The 27,105-nt window shown below is 45.5% G+C and overlaps 1 protein-coding gene and 1 long non-coding RNA gene across 4 annotated transcripts in view; one reads left to right on the top strand and one right to left on the bottom strand.

Moving 5' to 3' along the window:
- The window catches only part of LOC309374226, a 31,780-nt gene extending 30,406 nt beyond the window's left edge, over positions 1 to 1,374 (top strand). For 2 of the 3 annotated variants that reach the window (XR_014170420.1, XR_014170422.1), the window contains exon 3: positions 838 to 1,374. This is a non-coding gene — a long non-coding RNA (uncharacterized lncRNA). The remainder of the gene's footprint in view (positions 1 to 837) is intronic. The other variant, XR_014170421.1, reaches the window with a different exon arrangement.
- Positions 1 to 27,105, bottom strand: part of EXT1 (exostosin glycosyltransferase 1) — a 258,791-nt gene that overhangs the window by 20,921 nt on the left and 210,765 nt on the right. The window contains exons 2-5 of the mRNA XM_081918797.1: positions 15,896 to 15,989; positions 12,990 to 13,097; positions 4,685 to 4,804; positions 695 to 827 (exon numbers count right to left, since the gene is read on the bottom strand). Coding sequence (XP_081774923.1) covers positions 695 to 827; positions 4,685 to 4,804; positions 12,990 to 13,097; positions 15,896 to 15,989 — 455 coding nt within the window. The remainder of the gene's footprint in view (positions 1 to 694; positions 828 to 4,684; positions 4,805 to 12,989; positions 13,098 to 15,895; positions 15,990 to 27,105) is intronic.

Below are 27,105 nucleotides of genomic sequence, written 5' to 3'. Positions count from 1 at the left end.
GGGGGGGGGGGGGGTTGCTTGGGGAAGTGGGATGATGCCTGCTCCCTGGAATGGTTGGCTAAAATTGTGCTTCTGAGGTGTTCCTTCCAACTGAAAGTTCAGACACTCCCGTTAGCTTCTTCAAGTGTTTGATGGCAACACTTGAGCGGCCCAGTTTGAGGGCAAGCTAACAGGGGTTAATGCTGAGAAGGGAAAGAACTGGGGGGATGTGGGGAGACTCACTCCAGAAAGGGGGGTGAGGTGGGAGTACCACAAGGCTGGTTCCTGATTTGCGCACCCAGGCAGGGCCGTCTTATCCATAGGCGCTGGGGGTGCGGGGCACCCGGGCGCTGGACTCTCAGGGTGCCAGACCGAGAGTCCGGGGCCCGAGAGTTGAGTCTGGGGAAGAGCCCGTCTGTTGGTCAGAGCGCCGCGGCAGGCTCTTCTGCTGTGGGCGGCTCTGTGCCGCAGGTTCTGGGGTGACCGAGCCAGCGAGACGCTGAGGCAGGCGGCCGGCTGGCTCCGCCCTCCTGCGCTCCTGGAACTGGGCAATCGGGGGGGGGGCACACACGCTGGGTGGATCTTTGCACCCCAGCGCCACATATGCTTAAGACAGCCCTGCACCCAGGTTTTTTGAAAAGCCCGTACCCCCTTTGTGACACACCATGAGATCCAGCCTCCGTATAGGGAAGGTCATGCACAGAGAATCACTTACCTAGATTAGCATAATAGTAAGGAAAATCTCCCAGATATGATGAATACTGTGGCAGTACAAATAACCCTCCGGGGTGATTGTTCCATATTAAGCTGTTACGTGATATGTGCTTAAATATTCTGTCTTGAATAATCTGTTAAAAGGGAAAAAAGAAAGGGGAAAAGGAGCGACTCTTAAGAAGGTCCGAATGAGAAACGGGAGAGGTGGTGTTGCTTGCCGAAGGTAGCAATCAGCACACTTTTCTGCAGAAAGCCAGCAAGAGGCCGGTTGTTTAGCATTCCTGTTTAATCTATTTCTCTTTTCTCCCAAGCAGCCCCGATGATGCTGGACCCGTACGCATTCCTGCGGGTTAGAAGCCTCGCATAATGGTATTCAAACTACCTCATTAGGCGCCGCAGAAACCGTGGCAACAGAGCGAACTTATTAGATGCTGCAAGCCGGAGTCAAAATATTTTCGCTCTTTAAAATGGCATGTCAGCTTGCGAGGCTGATGAATCCATGCTACAATTTTGCCATCAATGTCCTGCATAAGATAATTAGTCTGGCGGTAGATTTAGACAGGGTGATACCTTCCTGGAATAACGATGACTGTTACCTTCGCCTCCTTCCCCTTCTCCCCCGCCCCATGCAAACACACACAAAAATATGGTGTACACAAATTGCATGGAGCAGAATGTAAAGAAAGCAGCTGATTTTGTACGGGTTCAAAAAAGCAGGATGCTGAGGAGATCAGCTCCTGTTTTTTAAATGCAAGGCCCAACCTTGGGTATCGTCCCCACAAATGGTGCATACAATCTCCATCAATTCCAGCCAACATGGCCAATGTTAAGTGAAGCCGCAATAAACAAACAGGAATATTCCAAAAGGTCTAATGAAAATAAGGTCTGCCTGCTGAGGGAAATTCCACAAGGAGGGGACCAGTGCTCACAGCTCAGTGACAGAGCACACATTTCAAATGCAGGAGAATGATCTAGGCTTGGTCCGTGGCTTCTCCAGGGGACAAAAACTGGGAAGGTCTGAAACTCTGGAAAAGTGCTAGTCAGTGTAGAGAACCTGTGACCAAGTCCAAATGTTGTTGGACTCCAGAACCCATCATCCTTGACCGTTAGCCATGCTGGCCTGGGGCTGATGGGAATTGGAGTCCAACAACATCTGTAGTCCTCCCACTCCTAGTGTAGTGAGGTGGGCCTGACGGTCTGAGTTGCTAAGTGGCCCAACTGCACTGGCTGCCAATTAGTTTCCAGCCTCAATTCAAAGTGCTGGATTTGACCTTTAAACGGCCTAGGACTGCAATTCCTCAAGGACCGTTTCTCTCCATATGAACCACCCCAGACTCTGTGTTCATCCTATGAGGCCCTTCTTTGTGTGCCTCCTTCATGCGAGGTCCAGAGAGCGGCAACACAAGAAGGGGCCTTTTCTGTGGTGGCCCCTCATTTGTAGAATGCTCTCCTCAGGGAGGCTCGCCTGGCACCTTCATTATGCATTTTTAGGTGCCAGGCCTGAAAATGTTCCTCTTAAACCAGGCAGTTGACTGATTGACATCCCATGCTTTTTTAAACGTGTTGTGGGACGGGGAATTCTTGGTTTGCTGCTGTTCTTATTTTGTGGGGTTTTTTTAGATTGTAATTTTATGTTGCGAACCACCCTGAGATCTATGGATGAAGGTTGGCATGCAAATGGAAGAAATAAATAGGATAAATATGCCTGGATAGCTCAGTTGAGCGTGGTGCTAATAGTGCCAAGGTTAAAGGGCTCAATCCCCATACGGGACAGATGCGTATTCCTGCGTTTGTAGGGGGGTTGGACTAGATGACCCTCAGGGTCCCTTCCATTTCCCGGTCTCTGTCGTTCTTGCTGTTGCCCATTCAGAAGAAACAACCAATAAAACTGCAGCAGGAATGCCAAGTTTGGCTTTCCTGTGACAGTGCAGAAAGGACACCTCTCTAGTTAAACGACACGGATCATACACAATACTGTGTGAGATTTCACTGTTGAGATTCAGGACGATGCTTTTCCTCCCAGCAACTCAGCCAGGTTCAGTTTTTGAAGCAGGCATCCAATGCCTTTGTTCAGATGTGCCTGTGCTGCTTACAGATCCTGTTATTTTGCGGGCCAAGGTCCTGACCTAAAAGGGCTTTACCCAATTTAACAGATGGCTATTTCTGGCCATGAAAACAACACTTAACCGTCTGCAGAGCTGAAACAGACCGGGGGGGGGGGCGGGGGAGGCGAGGGGGAGGAATCTGTAAGAAAGGATACAGGAAAGGACAAAAAGGGAACAAATTTACAGCTCCTCCATTAACAATAAAAAGCACAGGGAAAATTGGTGCACACATGTTGCTAAATACCATCTTTGGATTTTGCCTTGTAAAAGATAATGGCATTAAAGAAATCCCTGCTGAAAATTAAATCTAAAAAGATGTTTTTTTCTGTTTCTAACATTAGTGTGTAGGCTTGCCACAATTCCACTTTTATTGGGCATAAACACACTTCTGCTAATTCAAGTCAACTCTCATTCAAGGGGGTGGGGAATCCAATATGGGCTGAACATGGGAATTTCTCACCAAAGGAAAGCGTGTTGCATTAGATAAGCTTCATATTTCATCTAGTACACGGATAGCCAATGAGGTGCCCATCAGAGGTTACTGGACTACAACACCCACCATCCCTACTCACTGGCCATGCTGGCAGAGGCTGATGGGAGTTGGAGTCCATCAACATCTGGAGAGAAACATGTTGGCTGCAACTGAGTCAGGATAACCGAATGAGACTTAAGGGTGTGTGTGTGTATACTAGAGAAGAGCCAAATGCAGATAAAATGATGGCCCCTTGCAAACCATGGTTTAGAAACGGAGAGAAAGTCCGCACTCCTCTCTTTCTTTCCTCAGGACAGTGCTAACCACCATCAAAAGTTAAGATGTGCCAGCTATGGTTCCCTCATAGACCAGCACTCGAAAACATGGTTTGAAGTGTGGTTACATATCATAATTGATGAGGGAATCTGAAGAGCATTAACCATGGTTTGATGGTTTGATGGCGGCCTTGGCCTTACATACATCCCTTCCTTGCCTTGCATGTGCAAACCATTTCTGGTTTGCAGCAACCTAGACATTGTCATTATGTCTGAGCCTGCCAAACCCAAATTGCTTAGAAAACCAGGGCCCCAAACCATAGTTCGATGGGGGCTTCTGCAAGCCATGGTTAGCAGGGTTTGGACTAAACAGGAAACCATGGTTTGCGGCAAACTAGGATAATAACATTCCCCATCAGCTGTGGAGTAACAGAAATTGAAATTACTAGTGCTGATAATACTAAATCATACTTTTAACATCACATCTTAGTCCCAGAGAGAGAGAAATGTGTGCGTGTGAGGGTTTGTAACATGCACCCACAGCTCTACAAAAATCCCTTTTGAAAATGCGGCAGACTCGTTTCGTTTCCCATCAGAGTTCCTTGTTAGTTTTCTGTCATCTTCCTCTTGAATCTACTCTATGTCCTACTAAGCGCCTCACCCCACACCACCCCAGGCAGACCAGTCAAAAGGCCATCAAAATGTCTTGGGGGCACAAAAGCCTGCCATTAGAAGAGAGGGCTTTGCAATTCTACTTCTTCAGAAAAGCGATTTATCCAGGAAGGTTCCCTAAAAGACCTCATTCGCCAGGCACGACAAGAATACTGATTTACCCACCGCAAAGCCCCCAAGAAGCCACTAGTCTGCACGAGGCAACTTTTGCCTGGAAGTGGAATGGCTTCTCATTTGTCATGGTGTCATTTTTTCTTACACCAGGCCCAGTAACAAAGAAATGTTATTTCCTCAGGGGAGAAAAGTTATAGAGACGGTGAAGGTCTTTCCTCTGCCCCGTTCTTCACATGTGCACACAACCCCCTCCCGAGCGACCCACTGTCTCCCCCCTCAAGAGCCAAGGTCAGACAAAGCTTGGGCACTGAGACCGCCAACGCCTCAACTAATACCTGAGAACAGTTACTCACCTCTAGCGTGGTCAATACAATCTTCTCAACCGAAGAAAAATAAGCCTCCCACAAGAACTGTGTCTGCTGTCTAAGTGCTAGGATTTTATCCTGATGGATAGACCTGATTGTAGAAGGGATCTGTAATACAACGTTGAAACAAATCAGACAGTGTAGAAAACATTGCAACCCGAGAACATTAAGGCACTTCTGGGGGCCTTTCCAGATGATCCGTTTACGGCACAATCAGTTTAGGTTTTATAGATCAGCGCATAGTGCATTTGGCTCCCATTTGAAGCACACAATCCACACTGTCAGACAACAGCAGCAGCCGTGATAGCAGTAATTGGAAATTGAATTATACAGGCTGCTCGTTTGTGCTGCTGTCTCTCTGTCCCACTTCCGACTGGACAGGCTGTGCTTCCCACACTTCTGAGAGTTTGCAAAATCAGAGACTTTTCCAGAACAAGATCGGTTCGCAACCTTACCCTGCCTCTTTTAGCAAGTTAACAGCGAGCTGCTACTCTTTCCCTTTAAAATAGTTGTGAGAATTTAGCATCAATGCCCTGTAGTTGTTATTCTTATTTTGGGGTTCCAGTGCCCTCAGTGTGGGTGCCCTATAATCTTTCAAAATCAGAAAGGTTCGGTTCCTTTCTCATTTCCCACTTCTCAGCAGTAGGAAGCTGGCTTGACTAGACAAGCAACCCCAACGGAGGCCATATGACCTGACAGATATGACCCCTCAGATATGGTCCAATTACAGGCCAACCGCTTTCTCCAAATCCTGCCTTAGCCCTACGATCTTCGGACATAGACTTGGGCTCCACGCTCTGCCATGATGAATAGTAGGCTTCTTACTGACTGTGGCACGATTAACGATAGCCCAGAAATGGAAGAACCAGAATGAAATACCCCTGGACATATGGGAAAATAATATCTGGGATACAGCAATATCTAAGCATCTTACCAGACACAGGAGGGCGATTAAAGACATAATAATAAATAGAGACACCTTCCAAGAAACGTGGACCCCTTTCTTTTTTGTTAATGACCAAAATCAAGACCTCCTTATACCAACCACTCAATATTCTCAATGGAGAGGTTACGTTATGTCTGAATGTTGACTGTGTTAAGTGTATGTCTAGAGACAAGGGGTAAAACAAACACCATTAGTTGTACTGCTAGATAATTGTTTAATGGTTATTGTATTTGTTTCAAAACCAATAAAATTTTGTTTTAAAAAAAGATACGGTCCTGTACTGTCAATATATGAACTAGCTCAATGTGCTTCGTTCCCAGTTCAACATGACCACCCTTAGGGAAAGTGATTTAACTAGAGGTTGTCAAGATGGTGGCCTCCAGATATGGGACATGGGTGGCACTGTGGTCTAAACCACTAAGCCTCTTGGGCTTGCCGATCAGAAGGTCAGCAGTTTGAATCCCCGCAATGGGGTGATGTCAGTGAAGGAACTTCTCTGACAGGTGAGCTCCCGTTGCTCTGTCCCAGCTCCTGCCAACCTAGCAGCTTGAACGCACACCAGTGCAAGCAGATAAATAGGTACCACTGTGGCAGGAAGGTGAACTGCATTTCCATGAGCTCTGGTTTCCGTCACGGGTTCTGTTACACCAGAAGCGGTTTAGTCGTGCTGGCCACATGACCTGGAAAGCTATCTGTGGACAAATGCCGGCTCCCTCAGCCTGAAAAGTGAGATGAGCGCCACACCTCCTAGTCGCCTTTGACTGGACTTAACTGCCCAGGGTCCTTTACCTTTAATCTCCAGATATTCCTGGACTCCAGCTCTCATCAGCCCTGCCAGCTGGGACTATGGGTGCTGCAGTCCAGCAATATCTGGAAAGCACCACATTGGCTACCCATGGGGACTAGATCACACGTGGCCAAAAACTAGATCATAGCATGAGCCTGTCAATTTAGGCCAATGGGCCATCTTCTCCAACATTCTGCTCTCACGGTGACCAACCAAATGCCTGTGGGAAGCCTGCAAGTGGACATAAACACAACACTCTGCCCACCTTTGACTCATAGCAACTTATTCAGAGTCACACTGATAGTGGAGGTAGAACTTAGCCACTGCGGCTAGTGGCCACTGATACTAGATTTCCAGGGTACCACCTAATGCCTGCTGTTTCCTAGCATCCATGCAAAGAACACAGGACTAACTAGACTTCAATATATATCCAGCCGGGCTGGATTGTGTTCTTAAAAGCAGGAGTACCTACTTGGGACCAGTTAACCCAGCTGAGTTATGCTTTAATACCTTCCCAAGTGTGTGTTCTTGCTTTATAATTCTTACACTCATTGCTGGACCACAGGGATTCACGTTCCACAAACAAACAAGGGGGGAAAGAAAGAAATAGACCATGCAAGATTGAGGTTTGCCCAACTCATGGCCTTCAGGCACCTTGCAGACTCATTCAAGGAACATGCATATGCGCAGACACAGCAAAATAAATGCACCCAGGTACTTTTCTGTTCTTCACTTTCTGCTGTTTATTTAGACAAGCTTATCTGAAGGGGGTGCAGAAATAAATCCTTGCTTTTGTTTGGAGCACAGTGTTTTCTCATTAGAGGCCTGCGTTCCCTCTAAGCCTTTCAAATATTCATATATTTTTTCATATATTCTTTCCTGACTAATTATGCACAAGGCAAGCACCTATGTTTGCTTTTGATTTGTGCTGCTCTGCATTTTCTTCTTAGATATTAGATTACACACAGCGAATGCTTTCTCACTCACGCACACGCTTCTCACTTATCGGAGGGGGTTGGGGGAAAATCCATTTCCCAATAAAAAAATCTTAATTAGAATACATCTGTTCTCTGCATAGCCTCTTGGGAGGGGCAGCCGGAACAGCTCGGTGGCAAGGATCTCCTTATGTCAAGCACAGATTTCATATAGACTTGGCATCAAGTTCAACTAAAAGCAGCCCAGTTTGAAGTGTCCAACTTTCCTGAGATTGCTTCAGCAAAACATTAAGCCCATAATGAATGTCAGGTGTGAAACAAAAGGTCCCAAGACAATGGGATAGGTTGTTGAACTACAAAGCGGGTTCTCCTTCATGGACAGCACGTGTTGCGGTGGGAGCAACCATGACATCCCCTGTTGCTGGGCGGGTTAGTTTGGGTGGCCACCGATTTGATTGAGCACCTCCAATGTTGCTGGGGAAAATTGATTGTTGCAATTTTATCTGATTGATTGATTGGGGTGCTATATAGGTCCCTGTGCGCAGCGTTGAGCTTTTTCTTTTCACTGCGCACATCGGAGTACCCGCCCACCCTCCCTTTATTTAGGGTTTGTTTGCACTGACCTTGCTATGCCTGTCATGGGGTCGCCTGCCTTGGAGCGGGGGCCTGGTAGGAATTTTGTCCATTTGGCTGATTGGCTGGTGCCATTTGGTTTTTGCCTAATGTGTAGCAAATCATCACAACTTGTAAGGTTGCAGTTAGGCATTGGTTAATTTTTTGGTTGGTGGAGGGGATGTGGTTGGCTGTCTCTGCCCCTCCAATGCTGCTGCTGCAAAGGTATTCCATTAAAGGAATCCAAGGGCTCGCCATGCTTTTGTCCGTATCCCTGGCAAAGGGCTAGGGCCATGCAAGAGCCCCAGGGAGCATTTGGGGAGAGGTGTGAGCCTGGCACCCAACTTTTTCTCTCCCCAAAATTGCTTACCCTTACTGGCTTCCGCATGGGTGTGGTTGTCACTTCTGTTCCTACCTCCAAGTGGGAACAGATAGTCGCTAACCAGTGCCTAGGCAACCACTCACATACTGTAATTCAATAAAGTTGTGGCCAAAATTATGCCAAAAACCAAAACAAAAATGGCCAGGAGGAGGAGAACAGCCAGATATATCAACTGTTCATAGCCAGACCAGGACTGCTGAAGGTGCATTTTTCCTATGATGCTAGAGTATTATTTAAAAACTGCTCAGTTGCCTTTCCAAATAACCTCTTCCTAAGGCAGATCGCAACAGATCATCTAATACCCAAACCTAACTGTGCAATCAGAAGCGAGTCCCATGTATCCAGTGAGGGTTAATCATGAGTAAGCGCATTTATAATTGCAGCCTACTTTCACTTATTTTTTTTCACTAAACCGGTATTTTGAATTGTTCTTGCAGCCTTGCTCATGGCTAAAACGTTATAGGGCAAAGATATCTGGGCAATATGTACAGGTAGAATGTTTAATAGCCACATGCATTTGGAGACAGGTTTTTGCGATGTTTAAGCGTATGCATTTTTACTTGTTAGGCAGCTATTTTTGTAGTATAAATTTGCATTGATCGCATTAAGTTATTTTTGCCCAAGCGCTTTCAGCCAAATCTTTTGATATATACCTGTGTGTGCAACGAAGAAGCATCAAATCCATTAGACAGAGCGAGCCATTCATATTTGCAAAGCAGGGGGAAAGCTTATTTTCTAAACTATATATTTTTGTGTGAGTTGATTCGCTTCTAACAGACGGGAGCCGAAACCAGAGCTCCCATTTTTAACCGTGCTTGGCTATTTGCTATTAATCTTCTTGGCCCAGAAGTTGGGTGTGGGAAATGATGGATCTGTCCTGATCTGCCACAAATACACTAGAATTATTAGAAAGGGATGACGTTTTAATAGCAGGTCATTTGTGTAATAATGGGGAAGAGAAGGTGGAGAGGGGGAATGACTTTTGCATTAAAAAAGGAGGGTAGGGTGGGGGAGAGAGAGAGAGAGAGAGAGAGAGAGAGAGAGAGAGAGAGCGCACGTCTAACTGGTTCAAGCTTCCTGGAGTGGGAGCTGGTGCAAGGATGAAGAGAACATGTAAATAAAAACATCCGAGCTAGTCTAAAAATGAGAAATGGGAAACTGTAACACAACAAAAACATTTCCCAGAGTAGACATTCTGGCTCAGCGCCAGGTCTTTAAAAACCACTGTTAATAATGGCGTAGTAGCTTGCCTTGGTAAGGAAGCAGCTGTGAAGAGAATCAATTCTGCGTTACAAGAACAGGACAAAGATTTGGAACATTAATGTCCCCATGTGGGGAGGCAAGTGGAGGGGGGGGGAGAGAAGAGAGGGGGACCTGGAATCCTTCCTTCCCTTTGCCTTCTGCAATCAGAAAGCCCAGATCCTGCAGCACTGGGTCATGCGGATTTTCAAAATGTGCAAGATTTGGATATTTCGGTTGCATGGCAGGGGCCATAATCAAGCAATAGAGCTGTGCTGGACTGCTGGATAGCTCAGCTGGTTCAAGTGTGGATAACACCAAGGTTGCAGGTTTGATCCCCATATGGGATAGCTGTATACAGTGGTAGCTTGGGTTAAGTACTTAATTCGTTCAGGAGATCCGTACTTAACCTGAAACTGTTCTTAACCTGAAGCACCACTTTAGCACGCTGCCGGAGTACGATTTCTGTTCTTATCCTGAAGCAAAGTTCTTAACCTGAAGCACTATTTCTGGGTTAGTGGAGTATGTAACCTGAAGCATATGTAACCTGAAGCGTATGTAACCTGAAGCGTATGTAACCTGAGGTACCACTGTATTCCTGCATTGCAGAGGGGTGGACTTGATGATCCTAGCTTTACAAGTCTTTGATTCTTTGCTTTGCACGCGAAAGGACCCCAGTTTCAGTTCCTGGCATCCGGATGCATCAAGATGCAGGGATTTGCCTCTGTTTCCCTGACGTTGGAAGAGCAGACAGAGGTGCATAAAATCAGGACCGGCAGGGAGAAAATGAATAGGGTGAATTTTCCCTTCCTCTCTTGCTGTCAGGCCTGGCGGATTCTCCCCTCCCCCCAGTAGCATCAAAGAGCAAGGAAGAAACAAGAAAGTATTTATGGTTTTATTCAGTCATCGTGGTGCAAGACAAAGAATCCTGTCCTTTACTCCATAGTGACATTGCTCACTCTGAGCTCCTGCCCTTCTCTCCCCAGCAACAGCCCTTGGCTCTTCGGGGGGGGGGGCAATAGTCAAATGTCCTTGAGCCCATTGCTCTTGAACTCTAATTGGGCGATGAGATCTCGGGGAGTTTGGTTCTTCTATGCTTTCCAAGCTGGCTGCTCTCCCCCTCCTTCTCCTAACACCTCATAACTAAGCTGTTCTGAGTTCTGCTGTAATTCAATCCTGTCTCCCTCTTTTCTGGAAGCTACTGGAGAAGGGTGGGGGGGGGCAATCTCAACCATTCCCTGTCCTCCTCTGAGGGAAGCAGAGGAAAAGGAGGGGGTGATCTCCAACCCTCCTTCTCCCCCTCCTCTTCAGTCCAGTCCCTGACAATACTGGGTCATCCAATTAAGACGAATGGTGGGAGATTTGAGACAGACCAAACAGAGGGCTGCTTCACACAGGGTGTAATTCAACGGCAGAACCTGCTACTTGCAAGGAACAGCAATGGTCACCAACTCAGATGGCTTTCATGGGAGGTTAGATAAATTCACGGAGCCTCATGCTATTAATGGCGATCGATTAGGATGGTCGTGCACTGCCTCAAGAGCCAGAGGCAATATGCCCCTGAATACTAGTGAATATAGTTAAAGCTATGGTTTTCCCAGTAGAGATGTATGGAAGTGAGAGCTGGACCATAAAGAAGGCTGATAGCCGAAGAATTGATGCTTTTGAATTATGGTGCTGGAGGAGACTCTTGAGAGTCCCATGGACTGCAAGAAGATCAAACCTCTCCATTCTGAAGGAAATCAGCCCTGAGTGCTCACTGGAGGGACAGATCTTGAAGCTGAGGCTCCAATACTTTGGCCACCTCATGAGAAGAGAAGACTCCCTGGAAAAGACCCTGATGTTGGGAAAGATGGAGGGCACAAGAAGGGGATGACAGAGGACGAGATGGTTGGACAGTGTTCTCGAAGCTATGAACATGAGTTTGACCAAACTGTGGGAGGCAGTGGAAGACAGGCGTGCCTGGTGTGCTCTGGTCCATGGGGTCACAAAGAGTCGGACACGAATAAACAACTGAACAACAACAACAACAAAATGGGAGCAGGTCCACTGCTTTCAGGATGTCCACAAGTATCTGGTAGGCCACTGTGGAAACAAAACGGCCTTGAGCCCCAGGGTTCACCTTATGTCCTCACTCATTACAGAATGGTATATTTCAAATTACTGGAGAAGGAGGAATAGTATCTTAAGATGTTGGAATATGCAGCGTTAGCAGGTCTGATCAAGACGATAGAACGTACAAAGAAGATTGGAAAATATTTGTAGATTACGGTATATTAAAAGTCAGTGTCGGCAGGTAAATGCGTTAGCAGGATTAGAGTAGATTCAGCGGTATAAGGTAAAGTGAGGTTAAAATAAGATGAGAGGGGAAGGTATGGAATATTTAGCATATGGAGGGTAGATGGGTAACTGAAGACACCATGGAAGGAGGGGGAGGGAAATCAAGACTATTGGGAGTGTTTGGGTGGTTATTGTATAAATGTGAAATATGTAACAGAAAAGCAAATAAAATTTTTATATACAAAATGGTACCTTTGTGGGGGCTTGGTCTGACTGTGTAGCTTGGCTGATCTCACTTTCTCTTCCCAAGAAACTACTGGTTTGCAATAATTGGCCCATGGAAGAGGCGAAAAAGATCCAAGGGACATGTCTATCCTTTCCCCGTGTTTCTACATCATATCCCATTGTGAAGCCATTCTGAGCTGCCCCCAAATAATGTCTTGTAGTGTGGAATACTACTGCATCCAACTTCCTGTCCCCCTACAGAAAGGGGAATAGGAGACTAGGAAGGGTCTGGTGTCTTGTTTTGAGGAATATGAACTTTGAAAATTCCCGTATTGATCTGCAGCTCTTGGACTAATGTGTGGATTGGAACTTAGCTACCCACCAGAATCTACCTTCCGAATGTTTAAGCCATCAAAACACACATATAAATGCGTACTTTGAATGAAAAGTACACGTCTGCACCTCAAAACACCTATTTAAGTCTGTTGACTTCAACTGGTCTCTTGTGAGGGCGAATTAAGTCAGATACCAGCCATTGAGACCGTTCAGAACCATGAATATCCTGGAAGTTGAAAGAAACTTTTCCCTTCCACCCAGCACTTTGCAACTCAGAAGCTGGTGTGCATTTCTCTAAAAAAGAAATGAGCCGCTCGTACATTTTTAACCAAGACATTTGGAGGCCTGAGTGACCTTCATGTCAGAAAGTGAATGATGCCTTATTAAATGAGTTAATATTCACAATGACACAGACAAATCCCTCCTGATAAAAATCTCTTTTATAGCCGTGACCTTTCGGATACATCTTTCCTGGAAGTGTGGGAAATGGCTGCCACTGTCAACCACTCTGACGAAGGCCGCGGTTTCTCCCTCCCCTCCCCCCGCCTTACCTGTAATAACAATCTCTCATCCCCTATGACGGCAGCTTGATTCCAATCAATCACTTCGGAGAATGGCAGCTCCCATCCATTGCTGAGCATCACAGGAACACAGGCAGCCTGCGTAGGCAATCATTAAAATCAGGAAAATGGAAACAATTGCAGCAAAGGCACGCTGGCCCTTCCAAGGCCCCGTGGCAATGAAATTGCAGCCTATTCTGAAGATATGGGACTTTAATAGAGAATTATGTTGAAAAGTATTGTGGGACCACTGCCATGCCACATTCTGAGGATCACTGAACCTTGGGTCTGGCAGGTCCACTACTGGAAGGCTCATATACTCAGACCACAGAGAGAGAGAGTGGGAAGCCCATCAAAAGAGTGGCCCTTGTTTATTCCCTCTAATGCCTGGCTACTTGCATGAGTACGCACAGTTTGGTACAGGCCCACTGGTACACCCCTGTGTGGGCTTGCTGTTGGGTCAGAAGGTTCAGCAAATGCAGAACACGGCAGCTACGTTGCTGCGTGGGCCACCTTATTGCAATCATATTGCACCGGTTCTGGAGAGTTTGCCATGGCTACTAATTGGCTACTGAGCCAAAGCGAAGGTGCTTATTATTTTTTAAAAAAATTAAAAATAGGATTTTTATATTAAAGATTTTCAAAACACGGAAAAGTACATGGCACCTCCACTTTCAATTCACAGAGCCTTTTTCACGGTTCATTTACACATAGTGAGAGACGCCTTTGTCATAGACATCTTGCACTTGGGGGAAAAGAGAGGGGAGCGAGAGAGATGGGGGTGTTGATCTTTCATTCTGTCACACAGTGTTAGCGTAGGGGGTTGTGTCAGCATCATGCGGGTAGGTTCTTTGTGTGTGTATACACCCACCCACCCATTGAGAGAGGTTACGAGGAATGAAGGTGCTTTTGTTGTTATACAATGCCCTAATGACTTCAGGTCTAGATATCTGGAGGAAGGCCTGCACCCACAAAAGACCTTACTGCATGTCGAGGTCCTCAGAAAAGGCTCTCCTGGTTTTACCGACCCCAGCTGAAGCACATTCCATGGCAACCCAGTGGGGAGGGCCTTCTCTATGGTGGCACCCAGCCTACGGAATTCCATATCCTCTAAAGAAAGTGAGCCTAAACTCTGATGAGCTTTTGGTGCCTCCTTAAAACTCACCTGTTCACCCAGGCCTCTGTTGGCTATTAATTCCTAGCTTGGTTATATCAGTGATTAGAATTTTAGATTTTAATATGTGGATTCCACTGTATTCTATTTATATCTCTCGGTAGCTCCAGCACCCTCAGAATGTGGGGAAATTCCAGCCGGGAAGAGACCTTTCCTGAAGCTCTTCTCCACAGGGCTGCTTCCAGCAACTTCATTTTACAGCTTCGCTCATATTCTCTATCTTGGCCTTTGATGGTTCGGGCGTTTGGTTTTGTGGGATCCAAATTTGTAAATGCGGCATCTTTCCTTTGACGGCATGGCCTCCTGCACCTCCACTTGTGTGCCATGGTAACAGGCTCATTTCCTTTCCATTCACAACTGTGCCATTCACAACTGACCCTACTGTTTCCAGTGCCTGCTGTTCTGAAATCCTGGTGGATCAATGCGGGGTCAAGGACAGACGTCACTGCGGCAAAGCAGAACCCTCCTGACCCCAACCTTTTGCTGCAGAGATGCCCTTTATTTTTTAACAGTTATTTTCATGCCATTTTAACCCTGGGCGTGCTCTCCCTTGCAGATCGCTTCCCTGTTGCCTGCCTGTTCAAAATCCAACCTAATTGATGCCGTCACTTAAAACTTACTTAGTATGCAATGTGAAAACCCGGGCAGAATTTATAGGCAATTTTGTCTCAGCTGAATTAAAACAATGAGCTGTATTATTTATTTCCTCCTAACTTCCTGGTTGGATGAAGTCAGTGTTTCTCCAGGAATATAGATTCTCTCTCCCCAACCACCCAGCACACACTCTCCGAGTTCAGCAAACCCTCTTAGGCTAAGTTAGGGTTACCAGACGCCCCCCGGTTCCCTGGGACAGTCCCCGGATTTACAAATCTGTCCCCGGACAAATTCCATCCCTGGAATGTCCCCAGATTTGCAACTCCATCCCCAGGAAACGTGGCAGCGGCAGCCTGGTAGCACAGTTGGCTCTGGCTGGCTTCAGGAGCTGCTCACTACTCGCTGCTGCTACCACTGCCAAAGGTGAACCGGGGACGTCTGGTGGTACAGATCTCCTGCCCCCTTGCCCCTTTGTTTTGAAAGATCGAGGGAGGCTCAGGAGTCGTGGGCGGATGGCTGTTGCCTAGGAGGGGCACAAGGCGTGTAGTTTCTCTGCCAGGCAAGGTGCAAAGCCCTTCTTTTGCACCCTGCAAAACATAAATGTGCAGTTTTTTTTTTAAAAAAAACTGGGCAATGGCTGCTCGTCCGCGACTCCTCTGAGCTGTCAAAACAAAGGGGGAAGGGGGCAGGAGATCAGGGAAGGCTTGGGAGTCACGAGCCGGTGGCACGCCATTGCCCAGTTTTTTTTAAAAAACTGCGCATTTATGTTTCACAGGGTGCGAAAGAAGGGCTTTGCACCTTTATACAATATGCATTTGTGCTTGGGCCCAGGGTCTTTTGCCTCACCATCCCCACTACTGACTCCCTGTTGCTACTCAGCTTCAAAAAAATAAAAAATAAAAAAGTGTCACTGAAAAAAAATCTGGTAACCATAGGCTAAGTCAACCCAGCTTTGGTGCGGGCAAAATAGCTGTCAACTGCTCCTGAAGTAGGAATGCTGGATTATGGACTATTAGGGAAATGAAATCTCCAATCCACCTTCCTCTTGCCTGGCTATCAGGCAGCACAGAATTCCAGCTGACAGGAGTGCTAAACGGCTCTAAGTCTCCAGTCAAAGAGTTGATCTTACCTGCAGGGCCTCCAGGAACCTGAAGGATCCCAGCCTCCGGCCACGAGGGACGAGACAGAAAGTGGCATTGTGCAGCATTTCACGATAATCATACCTAACAGGAGACAGAGAGGGGGGAAAATAATAAATTAACAATGAGCCTGGGAGTAACTGTGCATGCAAATGTGAACATCTGGTGCGGCACATCTGGTTAGACTCATCACTGGACCAGCTCACATCTGCAAAGCTGGCATCGCATTAGGGGAGACACAACAGGAACAAAAGCAAAAAAGGGAAAGGAAAACAAATGTAGATGGCAATATGAAAGCAACTGAGTGAGCGGAATTGAGTCCCCGTCCTCAGTGCTGGATTTACATATAAGCTAAACAAGCTATAGCTTAGGGCCCCACTCTCTGGGCCCCCCAAAAATTTTTTAAAGAAAAGAAAAACACCTGGGTGTACATTTGCAAAATATAAGATAAAAATAAAACAATAAAATAAAATAAAACCTACATACAGAAACAGTGTTTTGTGTTGTGTACGTTCCTATGATGTAAGTAATGGGGCCCCACTTGCTAGCCTGCTCCCTAAAATATCACTGGTTTGCTCATTTCTATATATAGGCAATGACAAACCTAGACAGCATCTTAAAATGCAGAGACATCACCTTGCCAACATAGGTTTGTATAGTTAAAGCTACTGGTTTTCCCAGTAGTGATGTGTGGAAGTGAGAGCTGGACTATAAAGAAGGCTGAGGAATGTTGGAGGGTGTGGGGTTTGAAGTGCAATGCCGTCACTGGTAAGAGAAGCAGAGAATAGGGGCGACTTTTAACAGAGGTTCAAGGAGACAGGGAGACTGAATGCAGGGAGAGAAAACATGAGAGAAAACAGAGATGGAGAAGAATTTGGTTTGGTCCACATTTTTAACTGAATGGCCCTCATTTTCACCTCCTGGGTTCGTACATCAATTTGAATGCATTTTTTTTGGAATTCACTTAAAATAATCACGGATTATTGTGGAAACAGGGTAGGCCAAACACATGGGAAAGTGACGTGTGTCAGAAATAGACGACCCATCTCACTAAAAGGGAACCTGGGCTTGGAATTTGTCCTGCTTTGCTGTTCTTTGTAAACGCGACAAACACTGCAAACATTGTCTATTTTTCTTGTCTTGGGATTTTCGGTTTCGCGTTGTAAACTACCCTTGGGAGAAGCTGGGATTAATATTATGTCTTCATATTAAACAACACAAAAAACATACAGCGTATCTTTTGACTAAGCAGCAGAACAAAAACCATTTGTTGTTTGGAAAACGGTCTTGAGATGCATTTCTGAGCTCAACAGATGCTATTGCAATTTTTGTCGCTAGAATGATCTTGGGGTGAGGAAGACTGGCTCAGATTAATGTCGGATTGTTATCATTTTTTAATAAATCTACGTTTGGAATATGTGATTAATGAATTGATTTAATGCACCCCATTAAGTCACTCATGCTTTCCATTCTGGAAATATTGATGCAAAAGTTGCCCCACGAAGGCATCAATTTATTGTCACTGGAGAAAGAGGCTTGACAACCAATACAGCCAACCAAGAGCAACCAGGCACCAATACAATCTCACCTTAATCAACCCCGTAAAGGATGAAAAATGGCTAGAAAGAGTCAGATTGTGTGACTGTGGGCCAGCAGGGGAAAAATTAGCTGGGCTAGGGAGTGAGTAAGAGCAGTGTGTGTGTGTGTGTGTGTGTGTGTGTGTGTGTGTGTGTGTGTGTTGTGATGCAAGACTGGTTTGGAGAAGAAATTTTGGCAATTAAACACAGAGGACCGGTGACCCCCGTTTCTCAAAATTAAAGCGTTTAGCTAGACCCTACTGCTTTCTTTCCAATTCCATCAATCATTTCAGAACCATTTACCAAAAACACACATCAAATCCCTAACAGTTTCAAGCCAGTTATTAGCTAATTGTGCTTTTGGCAAACCTGCAAATGGCTCTCAACTTGCCAGCCTGCTGGTTCCAGAGACAAAAAAAGGATCAAGATTGAATCTCTCCTTGCCCACCCCCCAGCCCCACCTCACATCCCTTAAACACACACACATGCACCTTCCTTTTCTACAGAGATTTCTGTACTCTGCAAATAGTATAGTAAAATAGTAATTTTTTTTACTTTGACAGTAAAATCCTGCACAAAAACTTCGCAATGTTAATAACCTCATTTAATCATAGCCTGCAGACACTGAATGTTTTAAAGGTATTCTCTCTCTCTCTCTCTCTCTCTCTCTCTCTCTCTCTCTCTCTCTGCATGTGTGTGTGTGTGTATGTGTGAGTGTGTGTGATACATCTATACTGTACATGGACATATGCATTTCTGCTTTTATATTTAGTCTCAAGAGGCTGTAAAGACTGCAGTAAACTAATTTTCAGTCACAGGCCCCATCATTAGGAGAGTCCAATTTGCTGAAAGTAGTGTGTATAACTTGCATGGGAATAAACGTGGTTGTATGGGGAAAAGCCACTTGGAATGGATTAAGATTCTCTCCACCATGACCCAACTTGGGGGGGGGGGACCCCTTCTGTCGTGTTATTCCAAACTACAGAAGATGCAACTGATAGGCTGCATTAAAAAAGAGTAAAAACCTGGTATGTGTGCACCTAATCTCATCCCGTCTCCCTTTTTATATCACCTTTTAAAAAATCAACTTTTTCTTGAACTTTCTCCCTTAAGGTAAAGGTAAAGCAACCCCTGACCATTAGGTCCAGTCATGACCGATTCTGGGGTTGCGGCGCTCATCTTGCTTTATTGGCCGAGGGAGCTGGTGTACAGCTTCCAGGTCATGTGGCCAGCATGACTAAGCCGCATCTGGCAAAACAGAGCAGCGCACGGAAACGCCGTTTACCTTCCCGCCGGAGAGGTACCTATTTATCTACTTGCACTTTGACGTGCTTTTGAACTGCTAGGTTGGCAGGAGCAGGGACCGAGCAACGGGAGCTCACCCCGTCGCGGGGATTCAAACCGCCGACCTTCTGATCGGCAAGTCCTAGGCTCTGTGGTTTAACCCACAGCACCACCTGTGTCCCTCTCTATCCTTCTCCCTTAGATTTAAACAAAACATTGTGACAAACTATAGCTGCAATGATGCACAGTTACGCTGATCCAATTCCAACCAGCCAACCAAATCCATATACAAGTGTGTATGGAGAGAATTCTAGGAAGTCTACTATGAACAAGTGCCAACTGACTCCCAAAATATCTATATCTTAGAATCATACCATTGTAGAGTTGGAAGGGACAACAGAGGTCATATTCCACCCCCTCCCCTGGATTTTTTTTGCCCAAGGTGGGGCTCAAACATACGACCCTGAGATTAAATGTCTTATGCTCTGCTGGCTGAGCTACCCCAGCTGCTGCATCTGTTCCTTTTAACTGCACTGAAATTTGCTGAAACCAGCAGGCGAGGCTTTTCCAGATGTGGTGAGTATCATCACCATCTTCTCATGCCTACACATCTGGCTGCACTTGGAAGCACAGGAGCAAGGGCTAGTAAAAAAAAGCTGGCAGTAAAACACTGGAAAGGGACGAACAGAAGCGCCTGTGAGCTCTCGTTTGCAGGCATGACGCTATTCTGTGTCACCAGGCTTATAAAACAGGGCAGCGCGTACTCTGCACTGGAATAAAATTAAATCTACCCACCTGGGCATTCCAAATTCAGCACAACGGTAAAGCCAAATCCCACAATCGGCACAGGTTATGCAAACTGGGAGAATGCCAAATTGCTTTTATTTTGCAAACACCCTGCAACCTTTATGCATTTTCAGCAATCGTTTGCTTAGTCACGGAATGAGACACGAGAGACCCCCAGACCTCAGCCTCCAACCACTGGAGATCTTATTTAGCTAGGCAGGCACCCATCTAGTTTCTGAAGTTCCTCAAGCATATCTCCACATTTGTAAGGACCAGAAACTTGCCATAAAAACGGAAAAGAGAAGAAAGAAAGCAGAGCTATTCAGGAAACCAGATTTCGTACCACATTCTGCGTTCCTGAGGAATCACAGCATACATCCCACCCTGCTTATATCAGCAGGATAATTAACAACACCGATTTCTTTTTCTCCGCATGGACAGCAGATTGACCTTACAATTCAACAGCTTGCTTGGCACCATCCATGGGAGGAAAGCCACATTAAGAAGAGACAGTTAAAAAACCGAAGTTGCTATCTCCCCATTTCTAAGCACCAGCCTTTTTCTTCCCCTCAGTGTTTGTCGCACGATGGGAAAGTTTAACATATACTAGAATAGCTTCCCCCTTTAGGGCTAATATATGCCAGTCCTATATTTCCCATCATTAATGTGCTAAAAATGTGAAAATTCAGTTAATGTTCTGGATAGCTACAAGCTCTGCAAAATGTCAGTTTTAGAGACGACATAAGAAAGAAAGTAATTCAAACTCTTAAAAAATAAAAAGCAGGCTAAGAAATGTGAGTGTGGCAAATTTTCTATGCTGGGACATCTTTCCTCCCCTATAAACTTGTCTGCTACTGAGATGCAGAACCTGAGGCTTTCAATGCTGAGTCACGGAAAGTCTAACCACCTACCTCTACCCTTCAAACATGGATAGCCGTGTGAGATGATCAAAGAAAAACATGATGGGAATATCTACACTTGCTATTGGTCCAAGCTGGGGAAGGCTTCATAGCTCATTGGTAGAGCTTTCACCTTGCACGCAAAACATCCCAGGGTTCAGTCTGACTTGTAACCGGCTCCTTCCTCTCTTCCCTGGTCTCACTTCTCTTGTCCTATGTGACATGCTCTAGAGAAAAGGAGAAGTTGTGTTTCCCTTTCTCTGGCTGCGTTGGTGCAAACTGGGGTTCCCAAATCAACCACAAATTCAGGTCTGTAACCTGAAGTGTCTGTAACCTGAAGCGTCTGTAACTCGAGGTACCACTGTATAGGAAATGTCCCCTGTCCTAACTGGAGAAGTCTGAGACTGAACCTGGGAACTTCTTGCACACCAAGCATGCGCTTTGCCACTGGGCTGCTGACCCTCCTCAAGAAAGCAGAAGAACATAGCTAAAGGACGGGCAGTTGGCCACCTCTCCTTTACCTCCTTCAATTGGAAAAATGGGCCTGGTTTGGTCCACCTGTATACCTATTGCCTCATCTCTATCTAGATCCGCTCGTGCTTGCAGACCTCACACAGCATTTTGGCAGCGGTTTCTATAGGTTAATTATGAATTGTGAGTAATTTGGGAATTCCAAAAGAGGAAAAAAAGAGAAAGAGTTGGCACCATGCGTGCGTTCACATCTTATTAAGAGCTGAATATCTTTAACAATATCCTACTTAGGAGCTGTCCCTGAAGGGACAGGAGATAGACAGTTGGTAACCTTTTAAGAGAAATGGATTAGTTCATTATATTAGACTTGGAAGGCGATCAAGGAAAATTTGAGGCCACTTCTGGAATACAATCACGATATGAAGGTAAAGTAGGGGCGGGGACTACCCAGGGACATTTTAATCAAATTATACAGCAATGGACTTAAGAAACTAATTGAGCAAGCCTTATGGCAAAATAAAATAAAACAGGGGGAATAAAAATCTGAGTCTGCTTTAATCAGGCAAATATCCAAGTGTTTTTTTGAACTTCTCGCCAGAAACATTAAAGAAGCACGCAGTGCAGTCCCTGCTGCGTTGACCCACTCAGTGAGACCCACTGAGCTCATTGAGGTGACTCCCTAGTGAGTTTGCTTTAGGATTGCAATGGGAGACAGCTTTAAAGTCTGGGAGTACAGGCTCAGCACAAAACATAATCAGTTTGCAAGGTGCGTTTTCCACCAGAATAAATTCATTTTACATGGGGAGAAGGACTGGGGGTGGGTGGGTGTTTGTGTGCAGGGCCGGTTCATGGGAATGTTGAGGTTGGGACTCCAAGAAAGGCAAAGGGCCCGCTGAGCCCAAAGCCCAGGTAGATTAGAGGCAGCATGAGGGAACCGAAAACAACCATAGACACCTACCCTACCGAGTCATGCAAACCAACCCAATGGGTAACACTTCTGCAGTCAAGCGCTGCCCCGTGTGGTGAACCACTGAACTGCAAGTAGCGGCTTGTCTCCGTCAGGAGTCATCTGGTGAACCAATCAAGTAAGAACTATAAATGGGTCCCTTTCGCAGCACTGAGGCCTCCCTGAGGTTTTGTCAAGACATTGAGGAGAACCACGGGACAGAACACCCCTTCCTGCCAGGGAAAAAGGGGTGAGTAAAGATCTACATCAGGAACAAGGGAGGGGATAAAGATCTACATCGGGATCTGCTGATCCCTGGGGATTCTGTCGCCTCATGGGTGGGCCGGCCCTGGGGAAAGGAGGTAGCTCACTGGTAGGGCATCCGCTCTACTTGCAGAAGGTCCCAGATCCCTGATATCTCCAGGGAGCGTTGGGAGACACCCTGGAGAGCTACTGCCAATAGGTGTAGACAATACTGAACTAGATGGACCAATGATGTGGGTCAGTAGAAGGCAACTCCATGTGTTCCCATGACTAGGCCCAAGCTTTGGCTTTTGTTCTACAGGTCTAGCTTTCCGATTCTGACTGCTCTTTGATTTTGACTTTACAGCTCCTGGTTCCTGGCTCCTAATTCAGTCCACCACACATAGTACAGCCCTGACAAGGTCACATGAGGAAGAAATAAATTGTAAAGGTGTCCACTCTGCCTTTTGACTTGTGCACTTGAGCACCAGATATCTACCCTCTGCCCCAATAGACCAGGGCAAAAGCACCCAAGAACACTTACTCCTAAACATGGGACTTTACAGAGCAATGGAGAATAATAATAATAATAATAATAATAATAATAATAATAATAATAATACAAGAGCAGAAATTTAATTTTAGGAGCTTGACGCAGCACGAAGGATGAGCTATCAGTCTGACACACATCCCCCCCTTCCATCTGTGAAAAGCTTCTTGAATGTGTGAAGTGGTTATGCAAACGACAACCTTTCACCAAGGTCCCTTTGTAGGAACCTGAATCACAGCCTCTTAACAGAGCAAAAATGCATCAACAGCCAGCCTGGTAGCAGATTGTGGGATAACAAGCATCTAAGAGGTTCCATTTGGACAGAGATGTTTTGTCTGCTGCATGAAAGATTCAAATGCTCCCACCCACCTCGGCTCTTATTACATCTAGCTGAAAATCTAAACACTGGCGTGCAATTTCTGAAATATCCCAATTACCAGTAATTTTTATGCTGAAAAAGTGCTCTCTCTTAGCTGGATCTAGGCAAAAGTGTGAAGTGTGAGAATCTCAGGTCCCCAGGTCTTATGCAGTGGGGAATCAAGGGCAGAGTAGCATCTTGTATGCTGATTTACGTCAGGGGTAACCTAACATGGTGTTCTCCCCAAACAGTTGGACTATAGGTCCCATCATCCTTGATCACTGGCAATGCTGTCTGGGGCTGATGGGAGTTGGAAGCAGTGTTAGAAATTAGCCAGGCGCCAGGTGCATTTTGCGACTGGTGCAGGTCCAATGATGACCATGTGGACATCTCTGGATGCAAGGTTGATGACTGACATCTCTACTCCCCCCCCCCAAGTAAGCAGAAGAGCTTATTTATTGCATTTATATCCCACATTTTTCTCCCGGGAGTCCATGGTTCACCCCCCTCCTCAGTTATTCCCTACAACGACCCGGTGAGGTAGGTTAAGAGGATGTGACTGAACCAAGGTCACCCACTGAACTTCCTGAGTGAGGATTTGAACCCTGGCCTCCTAGGTCCTAGTCTGACACTCTAACCACTACACCACCCTGGCTTCCTAGAGTTCTTCCGCTATGGGGCAGGCCAATAAATTAAGTAGGTAAATAAATAAGGGGAAAGCAAAATGTCACTGAGAGAAGGATCTGAAAGATGAGGGCAACCTGTTTGGTTGGCTTAAGATTATTTGGGTAGCTATGTTGTTGTTCCTACTGTGTGAAGAGATCCATTTCGTGGAAAAAAGAGCCTTTTTGATCTAATTCTAAGGACATACATATGGCAGGCTATGGAAGCAGACCTTTGTTTCGTACATCCTTCCAGCTGTGTGGAAAGCTCTGTCTCACTGCATGGGAATGAAGTGGTTCAGTTTAACAAAGTTCACCAAATTAATTCAAAAATCTCTGAACTACACCTGAAAGTAGTTCCCATACTTGCTGGGTGAAATGAACTTGACCTAAGTTAGTTTTGGGGTGGAAATTTGAATGATTTCTAGTTAATCTTTAAGAGAGAGAGAGAGAGAGAGAGAGAGAGAGAGAGAGAGAGAGAGAGAGAGAGAGCAGTGTGTGTGTGTGTGTGTGTGTGTGTGTATTTATTCTTTAGACTCTTGGGGCTTTCAAGCTTAAAGATCATACCTGCAGGGGGAAATTAATTAACCGACTCACATTCCACTGTGTGTGTGTGCTTTGATGGGTTTTTAAAAGCCTTCTTAAGTATATTTTATCCTTCAGCACAGCAGCCTGCAACATTCTGAACGCTGAATTTTTGTGTGCGCGCCAAGGAACATTTGGGTGAACTCAAAGTGAACTGTGAACTGAACTCTTTCATTTTGTAAAGGGTCAAACAGGAACTGGAATTAGTTCCTTTTTGGACACGCTGAACTTGAACTAGTTCTTTTTCAGAAAGGGACTTCCTATGCTAAGCTCGTTCCCAAATGTGGGGCTGTAGATCGATGAATAAGCCATAAAACTGGGGAATAAGGTTTCATTCTCACTCAGGTCAAGCTGCAATGGGTGGACATTACCCTGCAGGAGTATATATTCCCAAGTGCTTCAAGTACTTTTATTAGCCATTTTATTCTTGCTGTTGGGGTCTGAGCAAAGAGCCCTCATTCCCCGCCCTGCCGTCATTCCACAAATATCCGTCACACATTTTATTAGCTTTCAGCCTGCTTTCCATAATGATTAAGTGGTGCATGCTTTCAGCTAATACCTTTTTAGGCAGTATAAACAAATGGCCCTATTTGTAATCAATTCTAATTTATTCACACTTTAATTGAAATATCCCTCCTTCCCACCACCCATAGCTGAGAAAACATACACGACCTCATCCATCACGCAGGTGTAAACACCAAAGTGCTGTGCTGGCAATTATCAGAATGCACAACATTCCTGTAATTTCAACTTCTCGATCTAACACGCTGCTTTGGGAAGGGGGGGAGAAAGTATCAGCCCTGTCAATCAATGCTTGGATTAGGCAGCGGCTCTGAATTCCCGAATAGTCATTATCCCAACCCGTAGAAGCAAACAGCAAGGGTTCTGCATCAATTAATCAGCCATAACTTACATTCCTCCCCAGTGTTTAAGGCTTCTCCCTCGTCGCTACACTGAAGAGATTATAAACTACCCAGGGAACCATTTTAATTCATAATGGCCATGATTCCTCAGTCCCCTGCTAATTTTAGCCTTGATCCTGTCTAAAATCATGGAGTTTCACTCTAGATGGTGAACCCGTCTAGCTAGTTCTGCGACTGCCAGTATTAATGGTCTCGATATTTCAGGTTTTAGAAGACAAACCTGAGATCTCTACACCACAACTTGCCAGCTAGTCAAAAGATCCATGAATGACCTTGGGAACTAGAGGTCAGTAGAGTTCAAAATTTGCAGATCTGGTGGTCTTTACTTTTAAGCCTCAGTCTGAAAGAGAGAATCATGTGCAAAAGGTGGGATATAAATGCAATAAATAACATTTATTATTATTATTATTCTTTATTAGATTGATACTTCATGTTGTCTTCCAAAGGAGTCTAGGGCAACGTACATATCACTAGCAATACAATCAGAAGCTGTAAGAAACAACCTTCTCAAACAGTTTAGAACAACCTTCTGTAAAAGTTTGTAACTCCCGAATACAACTACATACTCTCAACTAATAATTTCAAGGTTGCCAGGGAGACAGAACTTTCAGCCATCAAATGCCTAGGTAAAATGGGATGTTTAAAATTTCCCCCTAAAAGTTAATAGTGGGGGAGACTGTATAAATAAAAATCATGGGACCCTCCTGAAAAATGGTATCCACCTGCTTCTTTCTTTTAAAAGCATGCTCAACTTATATAGGAAATAGTTAGTTATGGCAATGGCTTCAGCCGCACATCACAGCAGGCCCCTGTTAAATAGCTTGCTGTGAATGATCAGATGGTACCCACTTTATTCATCCCATTGGATTAAAATTATGTCTGGCAATTTGCTGTCAACGTTTTTCCTGTGCCTCCCAAGGATTTAGTGTGGCTTGTTGCTTCCCCATTTGTGCTAGGGGAAGAGCAAAACGGGAAGACCTGCTTGCTCACAGTAAGCCAATAACCATGGTTTACTGTGACATGTAGACCAACCTAAGACTCAGATCATGATTCACCACAAACTGAAGACCAGTGTGGTGGTTACCTTCAGCAAACCCCTTCCTCGCCAAACTGGGTGCCCAAGAGCTCTTGAACACTGCACAGATTTTCTGGTCAAAATGTGAACATTCAGTTCACATGGATTGCTGACGTGGACTATTGTGTCTCACTATGTGAATGGACGGGGGTCCGGAACACGCCTCACAATCTCCTGGGGCTGCAAGCTACAGAACAATCAGAAAGTTTGAGGTCTTGTAGGTTGTCTAGGCCAACTTATTTCCTGCTCAGTGGAAGGAAACCAAGGTTAGAGCATTCCGAACAGATGGCTGTCCAGTCTCTGGTTGAGATCTCCACTGATGACGAGCCCACCACCTCTCTAGGTAAGTGGTTTTACTCCTGAACTGCTCTTAACACCAAGAGATTTCTGGCCAACCCAAGTCTACACTCCTGTAGCTTAATCCCATTGGATCTAGACCTCTCCTCTTGCGCATCAGAGGACCAGAATTTGCTGTCTTCTATGTAACAGACTTTTGGACATCATAAGATTTGTAGTTCATTGTAGTTCAAGATTTCACTGTCCACAATTGCTGCTCTTGTAGCTCTAGGCTTTAGTGTGAAAGCCACCAAGTTAGAGCGGGCTCTCGGACGTTATCTTGGAAATTCTAAGAGCCACCCCTTAATTTTCCTCCAAGATACATCTCAAAAGAGAAGCCAAGGCCAGCAAGGAGTCCAAGTCCGACAAAATGCATTTCACAAGCACCATACTTAATCGGCTGTCGGGTGCAGTGAAGCAGGTTAACATTGCCAGCCGGCTGCCTGCTGTGGCAGTAGGAAACATCCTACTAAAGGTTTTACCTCCCCTCCCCACTGTTTTCTGA

This window comes from Podarcis melisellensis (genome assembly GCF_964234715.1).
Source record: "Podarcis melisellensis genome assembly, chromosome: 7".
Classification (NCBI taxonomy): domain Eukaryota; kingdom Metazoa; phylum Chordata; class Lepidosauria; order Squamata; family Lacertidae; genus Podarcis; species Podarcis melisellensis.
Note: the sequence above shows the minus strand (reverse complement) of the source record. Positions and strands in the feature narration are given on the sequence as shown.